This window comes from Drosophila erecta, unplaced genomic scaffold (assembly GCF_003286155.1).
Source record: "Drosophila erecta strain 14021-0224.00,06,07 unplaced genomic scaffold, DereRS2 tig00000055-arrow-pilon, whole genome shotgun sequence".
Taxonomy (NCBI): Eukaryota; Metazoa; Arthropoda; class Insecta; order Diptera; family Drosophilidae; genus Drosophila; species Drosophila erecta.
In genome coordinates this window covers 15,829,924-15,841,218 of record NW_020825200.1, presented here as the reverse complement: position 1 = coordinate 15,841,218, position 11,295 = coordinate 15,829,924, and the positions used below count along the sequence as shown (strand labels likewise).

Here is an 11,295-nt window from a genome sequence, read left to right as displayed (position 1 = left end):
GGGCGCGTTTGGCAGTGGGAGTTGGCCTTTATTTCCAGCCCCTCAAACACCAATAATGTGTCACTTTCCCCCGGCAACATGTCGTATACTTCATATCGTCACGTGCATATGAAAATGTTACGTCGGGCGCTTTATGAATGAAACATTTACTATTGCATAGCACCGTCTTTTGGCTGCCGGGCACCTTGACTACTGGCCAACCAGACCCACGAGACCCACCATTACCACCCAGCCACCCAATCACCCACTCGGCTCGCAAGGCCGCAGGACACATGCGCAACGCCAGTGCCGCATTTGAATTTTGAATATGAGTTTTGACACTTGATTATCAGTTCGCGACCAGTTGTACGAGTGTGCGGACGTTTGGCCACGGCAATCGGCGGAAAACTTCATCCGCAGAACCGGAAAAAATACATTTGCGCTGGTGCGGCGGAAGTTGAACTTCGGCCATTTGGGCAGTGAAAGTGGCAAAGTAAAAAATTAAAGTGGGAACACAGCAAATATTAAAAAGTTTCGCACCTTGGTCGCGCTTGAGTTTCGGCCATGAGCAGACGATTCCCCAGCTTTTGGCTGCTGCTCATGCAGTCCTTGTGTTTGAGCCAGGCCAGCTTTTCGGAACTAAACAATTGTAAGTGGATACGAGATGTGGTCCCAAAGGATAAATAGGACTAATTGCCAGTAGTGGCATAAGAAATGAAAGCATAATGCTTTGAAGTTGTAACGCACAACAGTCCGAAATTAGAGATATACGTAAATTATTACATGAAAATTAATTATTCGAATATTTCAAAAGGAATACTAACGATTAAGGACTTTTTATGATATTTTGGAATCATTTTGTTCGAAATTATGAACCCAAAAGTGTACAGCTAATTGACTGCAAACTATCTAAAACTGGAGGGGCAACGAAGAGCGTTGCAGATACCAGTGGCGGCGGATAAAATGGAAGGCAGCTGGTAATCGGAAGTCCAACGAGTCCATAAGTGAATAAACTGTGGCCAACATATTCCCCAGACAGGACAGACAGGATGGAAGGGAGCGGGCAGAGGGTTTCCGGTGGAAAGCGCTGCGAAAGAGTAACGAGGGGCAACTTCCGCTGGGGGAAATGTGAGGCGAAAAACAAAACAAATGTGCATTCACTTTGGCTCGCCAAGTGCGATAAATATATCAAAATTCGACAAAATTCGCATTTAAATCAATGTGCCAGATGCAAAGTAAACATAAATATTGGCAGGCTAGCCGCAGCGTGCGATAAGAAAGTGAGAAGTGGCTCAAAGGAGTGATGCACCGCACGATGTTCCGCCACAGCCACCCAACTTGCCACCACCCAACGTGCCACCACCCCCCTGCACAGCGGGCAGCAGACAGACAGTCGCGGAAAGGCGACGTTTTCCCACTTCCTATTGCACTCTGCGATATTTTCCTTTTTCCATTCCTGGCTGGCGGTTTCTGCCGCGAAGTGCCGCGTTTTTCGGGCGGCCATGTGGGAGTTGCGGGTCTGGAAGGCACTGCAGTGGGTTATTTCGCAGTTTTTACTTCACTTTTTGGCAGACATTGCGTGCTGATTGTGATTCTTTTTCCCTGCAGACAGCTGGAGTGTCTAACAGGAGACAGGACATTCACTTTCCGTTTCAAGTTCAAGTGGCGTGGGCAGAGGACTCGGCCGGATTTGCAGGGACTTCGTGGGGAAATTGCGGCTTAAGTCCTTGTCCAGCGATGCAAGTCGTGCCACAGAATGGGAATATCGTATATGTTTAGCAACTCATAGTCAATTTCCCCTATAAAATGTGGCAACAACGAAGGCGTGTGGTGGCGAGAAAGTTAAATGCTAAATTACTCCACCTCGCAGCCATAAATAAAAGGAGTTAAATTTAACTAAAACAGCCAAGTGTATGTATGTGTATAAATACACTCGGAAGAATTCCAAAAGTACCACATATTGCTTTCCCCTGCTGCTAATTAAAGTATATGATAACTGTAAAACTATAAGATAATACTATTGATAGCGTTCTTTGTTGATTGTTATTTTGATGTTTTTATACAAGTAATTTGTTTATTTTTAGTTTAATCCACCTAGCTCCTGATGATTATGCTACTTTTTTCGCAGTGTAAGGTACGATGTATTTTATGGCTAAAAAAGACTCACTCGTCCCTTTCTTCGGAATGTTTCAATATGCAAACATGCAATAGCCAAATTGCAATACCAACAAAAACAGAAACCATATCAACTGGAGGCAGTCAAACAATGGCGTCTCGCTCCCCACATTTGGACGAACTGAAGGCGGAGCCCCGACTCGGACTCCAAAGCGCCCAACTTGGGCCAGACCCAAACATAATCGCAAATTATAGGCTATATGGCATGGCGTCGTAGGCTCCCCAATTTGATGCTAGTTTGGTGGAACCCACCGCAACGCAATCAATTCGTGGGGCATGGGGCAAATGTAAAGGTGTAGCACAGCTTTTTACAATTTTCCAGGTACCAGCACCTGCCCCCCACACACAGCGCTCTATTAGATTTTTGCATTTTTTCGGGTTATTATTTGGTCATAATTGTAATTTAGGCGTTTGTGAGGAGAGGAGCAGGAGCAGGAGCTGGATTCCTCGTCTCCTGGCCACTGAGTCGTGCTACTTGCTAGGCATGTGATGTGATTTCCTCCATTACTCCTGCCTCCTGTCCATTGTTGTGTTTGCGATGGGGTGGGGTGGGTGGGTCGGTTTGCGGTGGGAACTCTGGTGGTTAGATTGGCTGACGGGAACTGTCGAAGTTTTGCGGTCGGGCAGTTTGACACAAAATTATTGCGATGCGACTGGAGTTGGGCAAATCAGCAGCAGCATACCGGAAAGGAGTAGTTTGAGTCCATAGTGTGTGAGTTTATGACGTGTTTATTCCATTATTTACGATGCAATCAAAATTTAACCATCACGTTGTTCAAAGTACAAGAGGTAGCACTATGGGTCAGTTCTGGAAATGATTTCAGTATGCACACGGAAAAGGAACAATTGGCTAAACTAAATATCATAGTCTTAAGATTATTACTATTGTCATTACTATCTTTCTAAATATTAAATGTCATGCCGTTTCAAAAACATCTATCCCAATTCCATAGCTTAGATATGCTAGACACCGAATTATTTCATCTTGGTTCTATTTTTTTTGCCAGAATGTAGCTGACATCTCTAGGACACCTAATTTACCTAATTGTTGGATTATTTGCCCCTGTCTCGGCCTAATGTTAACCTCAACAAATTTATGGCCGTTGAAGAATTTTAAATTTCGTTGACCATTTGGGGGCCATCTGGCAATTTTGACTAGGCTGTTGACATTCTGCAGAGACACGCAAAAATGTGCGAGCAAAAGAAGTGAAATAATTATCCAGATAATTGTGGATTAGAAAAGCTGCACATAAAAAAAGGTTATTTTTTAATTGAATTAAATGTTGGCGCCTGAGTTCCATGAAATAGAAATACAGCAAATGCCAGTCTCTAACATTTGCAAGCCCCATAAACCATAAGCCACCCCAAAGCCACCCAGCAGTTGTATATCGCCGCCCCATTTAGCGCCCTAATGATGAAAGCCATAAATGCCAAACAATTGGGTTTGGTGCCATCTTCCTTTGCAGCGGATCCCAAGTTCAGCGGTCCCATCAACAATTCAACAGTTCCCGTGGGACGGGATGCCCTGCTCACGTGCGTTGTCCACGACCTGGTTAGCTTCAAGGTGGCCTGGCTGCGAGTGGACACGCAGACGATACTGAGCATCCAGAACCATGTCATCACCAAGAACCATCGCATCTCCATCTCCCACACGGAGCACCGCATCTGGCAGCTGAAAATACGCGATGTTCACGAGTCGGATCGCGGATGGTGAGTGAAAGTATCTATCAGGCAGATACTTATACACATTTCCCGCAGGTACATGTGCCAAATCAACACGGATCCCATGAAGAGCCAAATGGGCTACCTGGACGTCGTGGTGCCGCCAGACATCGTAGACTATCAAACCAGCCAGGACGTAGTTCGTTCCTCGGGCCAGAACGTGACACTCACTTGCAGTGCGACCGGAGTTCCCATGCCCACCATTACCTGGCGTCGCGAGGAATCGACTCCGATCCTGGTTTCAGACGACGGCGATCGGGAAGTGTTCAGTGTGGAGGGTCAGAATCTCACACTGTGGCAGCTGCAGCGCGCCCACATGGGCGCCTACCTCTGCATTGCCTCCAACGGTGTGCCGCCCACAGTGAGCAAGCGCGTCATGTTGGTGGTGAACTGTAAGTGAGAACAAAACCAAGAAATTCAATTCATAATACTGCGATATATGCCAGTTGCGCCAACGATCTGGACACGCTACGATACCATCTACGTGGGCCTGGGCCAAAAGCTGACGCTGGAGTGCATCACAGAATCGCAGCCGGCATCGGTGAACTTCTGGCTGAGGGACTCGCAACTGCTGCAAGGAGGTTCCTATGAGTCGGTCTCGGTGGACCACGTCTTTCGGATCGTGATGCGGATCACACTGCGCCCGATAACGAAAAGAGACTTTGGAGAGTACATATGCAGGGCAAAGAATGCGATGGGTCAGACAGATCGGATTATAACAGTGCATCGTAAGTCGGATTACAATACGGTTACTTAATCCCATAGACGTAACAAGCTTTGACCACCAGATAAGGCCAAGAGGCATGGGCAGCACTCGCACCAAACTTCCTCCCGCGAAAGTCAGTTCATTGTCATCGAAGGTTTGTTTGACCTAAACAGAATCGGTAAAGATAACTAGCCTAATCTTATTTCAGAATACATAGCGAATGTGTCTGACAAGAGCTGCAGTTTCCAACCCCTTTGGATAATGTTTCTATGTTTCGTCAATAAAGTGTCACTTTTGTGAGCAATCAAACAATGGGTGCTTTGTCTTTTGGCCACGTCTAATGAGTGACTGCATCTTTATATTGCCTAATTCACAATGTAATTTTAATAATAATTTTGGTGACAATTGTTCGATTCAAGGGTAAAAGTAACGCACGTGTGAACAAACTATTAAAAAATCAATTAACTTGATTTTGATTCTGATCTTTCGTTTTGATTTAGACATTCGGTTCGTTGAATAAAATTTCTTTAGGACAAATGTTACAATAATTAAGGTCAATATACGTTTTAAATAGACTACAATTCGTTTAAGTTATTTACAATTGGGTTCCTAAGTCAGATCAATTGAATATATTGATAAAACTCGATCCGCAACTTTACGCTTAACTTAGAGGAAACGAACTAAGGAGACGTGTTCAACAGGTGTGTGTGTCCACTATAATATTTCCATTTAGCTACTTCCCATCGGTTCCATCTTTTCTGTTTCTTTCGCAATAAATTAGTGAGTTAAGAATTAGATCTAGCTATGAGCGTGTCGAGGTAGGCTTAACAGTTTGTTAGTTGGATTGGCTTACAAATTAAGAGCGTGGTGGTTTGTATGTGAGGATGTGTTCATGTGCTAGCCTAAGACGGGTTCCTAGAATAACGCTCAACTCGAGCCGTCATGCCCGTTAACAAGTTTCGAAGATCTCTCCATGCTAGGCACCTCAATGGCCGGCGGCGGGGTGGCGCCCTTTGCCTTCGCCAGGACATCCCTCTGCTCGTAGATCTCGTTGACCAGCTTCTTAACGAACGGATGGTTGAACTTGCCCTCCGTTGAGTCGAAGAACTCCTGGTGCTTCAGAAGGCAATTGTCCCGCTTCTCGTACTCGAACGCCTGCATGACCATATCCAGGCGATCCAAATCCTTGACGAACTTGCTCTCGGCAGTCTGCCCATGCTCGTATTCCTGCAGAATTAGAATTACATAAATACGCATTCCACAAAGAGTAAGGCTCGCTAACTAACGCACCTCAAACAGTTCCATAATGCGTTTTCCACGGGGCTCGATCAGCTTGCAGATATCTTCCATCGCCTTGAACTCCATGGCTCGCTTGTCGTCTTTGGAAATCCCGCAGAACGGCGTTATGTCACCCACCAAACTCTCAGCCAAATCGTGTACCAGTGCCAGTTCCATGCAGCGAATCTGGTTCAGTCCCTCACTGCCATCCAGCAGGAAGGTTAGCATGCTCATCCTGTACATGTGACCCGAAATTGATTCGCAGTCGTTGACATCACGCAGCACCCATCCGGTGCGTTTTGTGTGCTGCAAGACAAAACGAAAGTCAGCGGGTTAGTGAAAGTTTAATATAAACCGACTATTCTTAGGCAAGCCAACAAACGTTCTAACAAAATGCAATGCTTCGTAATCAATACTTTCAGTTGTTCATTTCTCGGTTCTAAGATGGCTTGTTGCTGTGCACAGTGGCACATAATATCCCTCCTGCCACTTTGGTTAATTAAAAACACGACGCGAATTTGGTGACATCGTTGCACACATCAAGGTTGTGGCCCCATGCCCCAGACCTTCAACCCAAGCCTGCCAGCGAGGGTGGTTTGAGACTGTTGCTATTTGATCAATAAAGGTTGTATTTATAGACACCGGTGGTTGGGAGAACAAGGTCCAAAAGACATAGCAGGCCCCTTGCCGTTGACGTTCGTTCATTTTCGTAGTCGCTGATGGTAAAAAGTTACCAAAATGTTTTATAAAACTGCATGAAGCCAAAATTCATCTGCAACCACACACAGTCGTGACTTATCGGGCTTATTGATTAGCTGGCCCGATCATTTTGTAGGCACGTAATGAACTGAAGACCTTATCTGATTGCTTTGTTCTTTCTATAATGTCACACTGCAGTTATTATTATGAGTATATATTAGTTTATATTAACTTATCAGTAATAAAGGTATATAAAGAATGTGAGCTATAGAGATCCCTTGATTAATCAATATGTTGCTGGCTGATGTAAGATAGGTACAAGTTCATACATTCATAAAGAAAGCCCAAAAGCAAAAAATTAGTAACGAAGTGATATTTCCAGGAATAACTATGCATTTTGAGCATATTAATATTATCAACCGTTTATCTAAATTCGTAAAAGCCTCGATAAAAACCTATTTATTATAGCTGCGTGTAAAATAATAACAATGCGACTAATCCTTGAAGAGAAACAAAACAAAGCAGTACATATAAAATATACAAATGTATCGCATCATTTCGCTCAGTTTGGAAAACATCTAGAAAAAAAAAAAAAAAAATCGCCCTTGTGGATCTCCGCCAGCTCTAGAAGATAGCGTCTATAATTTGAAGGCCAAGATCAAAGTCACGGGTTGCCTTCTTTTTCTTTTCGCTGCTTTTGCACGCTCTATATGCAATCGGATATATAGTAGAAGATTTAGGTATCTGCCTATTCAAGTCCGTTGCTCGCCTTACGCCAATGCTGACTGTACACTATTGTTCATGGGACTCGAACTGGAAGCTCGCGGCGAATCCAAAACATTTAGGAAACAGCCAAGCAAAAAATACGTGCTCACGTGAGAAATTTGAAAATTGGCTCGGGTGCTTTTATAGCTATTGCAATTTTGTTGCCGCCATTAGGCGACTCACACAATCAGCTCACTTAAGTGACATTTTCACCCATGGACGACGGGGCAGCGGCTGGAATTACAAAACGATTCACTTTCTGCAGCTTGTCGATAGGAAATCAAGCCCCGTGCTAGGTGATTTTCGTCATTCTGTGGATGGGTTGAACTACACTGATTAGATAAAAGTTGAGCTAATGGTTCCAGAACGTGCCGAGCTCTGGCCTTTTGCGCTGTTTGTTTTGCTCATGCCAGCTTATATGACACAGCTGTGGGTTCCATAAAGATACTTTTTAATATGGCTAGACTTTGCAATTTGTCTAAGCTTTTGTCGTAGATATGAGAAAAGTTATACGTTATAAAGTTAATTTAAAAATTAATTTCAATTCAAAATGAATTGAAGCAGAACATATTTGACTGCAGATATACAAACACGCCTGTGTATTAGATATATTTTTTGGCAACCGACTATACAAATGCGTTCAAGGGGGACAAGAGCGAGGTTGCCGCTGGCATTATACAATCTTTCGCAGATATACTAAGCAAAATAGAAAACTGAAAAAAGAAAGAGTGCAGGCGAAATAGAATTGATTATACAAAACGTAAATAAATACATCTTCGCGTTCTATTTGCGTTAGTTTTCGTTTTGTTTGCTAGCTGGCCTTACTCGAGATCGCGGTTTTGTAGGAATATTTTGATAAGCTATTCTTGACTTGTACTAGCAGAGGGTTTTGTAATACAGTTGGGAAGTGCGAGTGAATGCTTTTCCTAAGGAAAAGCAAATATGAAATTGCTAAGCCAAATGCATAAACAACAGACTACTACTATATATGTTTATATCAAGTATAATACTTGTATCACGCCTCAAAAAATTCCAAATGAATGATACAAATAGATTCAAAACATATTCTTAACCACTCTCCAAAACGTTTCCTTTCGATTAAGTAGCAACCAGTTGGTGGCAAAATCAAAACACGCAGGACTTCGGGAAAAATCGATGCGAGCATATGACGCGCAAGCGGAGCAGGGGAAATCGCAAAGGAGGCGCTGCGCTGAGTAACCAGCTTCACATACCTTTAGGTTGCCGATGAGCTCCATGAACTGGAGTATCTCGCCGAGGCCCGAGCTGAAGCAGGGCTTCTTGCCGGCGCTGGCCGATGCGGAGGCCACCTCGTGGCAGGATGCGCCTAGTGCGGGCGTCTCCACATTGCCGCCTGTGCTGGCCGTGATTTCATCCGGTTTCTGCGACTGCAGGGGCTCGGCTGCTAGCGATGACATGGCGAACTTGGTGGCGGTCTGCTGCTGCTGCTGATTTTGCTGCGAGGACTTGGCTCGGGTCTGTCCTTTGGCTGACTGCGTGTGGATGTGGCGCTGGATGTCCTGGCTGCGCTGCTGAAGTATCCGTCGGGCGAAATGGTGTGCTGTGAAATTCTGGCCGTGCGCCGACTCCAAATCCGACTCTGATTCACCGTGACTGCGACCGTCCGTGTGCGAGGGCGAACCGTGACTGCTGTTGTCGCCGAACTTCGCCTGACTAGAGTGCTTTGTGGCTGGCGCTGTGCACTGAAAAAATAATTTTGTTATTCAAAGCCAGCATTGTATCAGAAACCGAATGAATTCAAGCGAATTTCACTTAGAAATTTGTATACTAACAAGTTTATTTATAAAAGCAATTCAAAAGCAAATCTTACATTTACTTTACATTTACATATGCATGCAAATTTGTGCACTTAAACGGTTAAAATTTTTACCAGTGTCGTTGTGGCTCCTGACGTCACGCCGCCGATGTGGCGCAGCAGCCGGCTGAGATCGTTGCCGCCATTCGACGTCGCTGTCGCTCTGAGCAACTGCTGTAGTGAGAACATCGCAACCACAAATGAGAGCAGATCGTGGGCCACAAATTTGTAGCCTGAGTCAAACACGTGATGTGCGAGTGCCGACCGCCTTGTCTGTGGGCGAGGAAGAGAGGGAAATACATAATCGTAAGTGTTGCTGCCTAAGCAATATGTGAGTAAATTTTTATCGCATGCGATTAATTTGACTGAGACAATGAGAAATCGAATATCATGGGATAAATAGTTTTTACATTTATAAAGACTTATGGAAATATGCATAATTATCTGCTTAAAAACAAAATTTTCAATCGTTGAATGATTCACTGCCGTTTGCAAATTTAAAGTATTCACACTTCGGAGTTAAATAAGCTGATGCAATGTATACCATACACACAACCCGACACTTTTTGCAAAAACAAAAAATTAACAGAGGCAATTAAAAGTTAATTATTTATTGCAAAAACACAATGACGATAATGATATTGTTTTTAAAATTTTATGGGTCGTCCAAAGTGCAATCGATGAGCGAAAACCATTAGGTCGGCTTCTTATCAGCTGTCGGCACTTTTCTTCCCAGACTCTCATATAAACATAAACATTAATATGTATGCACGTATGTAGGTACAGTTCGGTTCAAAAGAATAACACTAAAATATCAGGATAGTCTTACTAGGTTCTACTAATTCCGGCTATCACAAGAATTTAAAAACTTGTCTGCAGTGCATTATAATGTTACCTTTGCGAATACAATAATATAATACAAAATAAATAAACCCGTTTCGAATTTATGTTTGGTGGCACTAATATTCAATAGAAATAGCTGTTTCCGCCACAGCTGTTGTCAGCATGTGTGTGTGCACGCGCGTGTAAGTGTGTGTGTGGTTCGGCTACCTTGACACCGCTAGAAGTTCCGTTAGAATGGGGGCAGCGAATAAATAGGAAGCGATGCCGAGAATTGACAGGCAGCTCAAGGTGAAGGCGATCCCGGGAGGGGATGGCGGTACGTGGTGTGCGTTGTGTGGCACGTAAGCACCGTTAGTTCGTTGCAATGTTGACGAGCTGCAATGTTTGAGCTGCGCCCGCCGATGGGAAACTGAAATGCTTTCTTTTAATTCGGCAACGCGACCACCGCAGACACAGCGTTTGTAATTAGGAATATAAATATATCGCTAAGCTAATATAGACACCATGGCAAACACACACACACATATTGCACACGCGCACAACTACAACAACAGAAGGAAATATAGGGCGGTTGAAATAGTTAGAATTACTAACGGAATTTATGCAAGAGCCCAGCAATCTGCATTCTGTGTCACCAAGCGCTGTGCATCTTGCTGCGATGAATATTTTTTTTAACTTAATGCACAAATCCACGCGCGGACGGGCAGCTACCAACAATGTTGCGCGCTCTTTTGTTCAATTGTGTTTCGCTTTCGCAGCAGTTGCACAATTGTCTTTTTTCGGTTACACTTTTCGATATTCTACCCGCGAGCAGCTGTTGCCCTCGGTGTGACCGCGTCTCGCCAAAATGCCAGCGAGTATCGGCGGTCAGCTGGTCGGTCGAGTCATCAGGGCTGGGAAAACCGAGATCCATGCCTTCACTGCGAACCTTACTGTATTGGTGGAGAACTTGGGTAAGAACCTAAAACATATTTGCAGGTCTGGCAGCTCCGCTCTTTTTACACTGCTGCAAAAAGGCAGGCAAAGTAAGTAAAATGGAAAACAGTGGTTAAAGCGGAAAAATAGATTGTGGTTTCAATTATATGCTGGAAACAGGAAGTGCAGTTTGTAGTGTATAGTTGTACTGATTTCCCCTAGCTCTGAAGAAATTTCGCATCAATTTTTAGTTTAACATTTGGAATAGCCTATCATATAACAGAGACACTCGGCTCTTGAAATCCCCATTGCTTGTCTCTTTTATTCAATTAACATTTGGCATTAAGCTCTGTTGTTACAATTTTTCGTTGATTATATT

General features: G+C 44.0%; 2 protein-coding genes across 4 annotated transcripts; one reads left to right on the top strand and one right to left on the bottom strand.

Moving 5' to 3' along the window:
* The first annotated feature begins 336 nt into the window (after positions 1-336).
* LOC6540840 (igLON family member 5) lies at positions 337-4,888 on the top strand. Its single transcript, XM_001970003.3, has 6 exons — positions 337-628; positions 3,621-3,864; positions 3,913-4,268; positions 4,323-4,604; positions 4,665-4,736; positions 4,791-4,888. The coding sequence occupies exons 1-6, from the start codon at positions 544-546 to the stop codon at positions 4,880-4,882; spliced, it is 1,131 nt and encodes a 376-aa protein (XP_001970039.2). The 5' UTR covers positions 337-543; the 3' UTR covers positions 4,883-4,888.
* Positions 4,889-4,900: 12 nt separating this feature from the next.
* LOC6540845 (HD domain-containing protein 2) lies at positions 4,901-10,857 on the bottom strand. Of its 3 annotated transcripts, none has more exons than XM_026978892.1 (5): positions 10,054-10,857; positions 9,234-9,431; positions 8,557-9,045; positions 5,873-6,166; positions 4,901-5,809 (listed from the first exon to the last, which is right to left on the bottom strand). In XM_026978892.1, exons 2-5 carry the CDS (start codon positions 9,345-9,347, stop codon positions 5,510-5,512), a joined length of 1,197 nt encoding a protein of 398 aa, XP_026834693.1. In that variant the 5' UTR covers positions 9,348-9,431; positions 10,054-10,857; the 3' UTR covers positions 4,901-5,509. The 3 variants fall into 3 exon arrangements, with proteins under 3 accessions (XP_026834693.1, XP_001970038.1, XP_026834694.1); XM_001970002.3 differs by having other exon boundaries at positions 10,596-10,857; XM_026978893.1 differs by having other exon boundaries at positions 10,209-10,352.
* Positions 10,858-11,295: the final 438 nt, after the last annotated feature.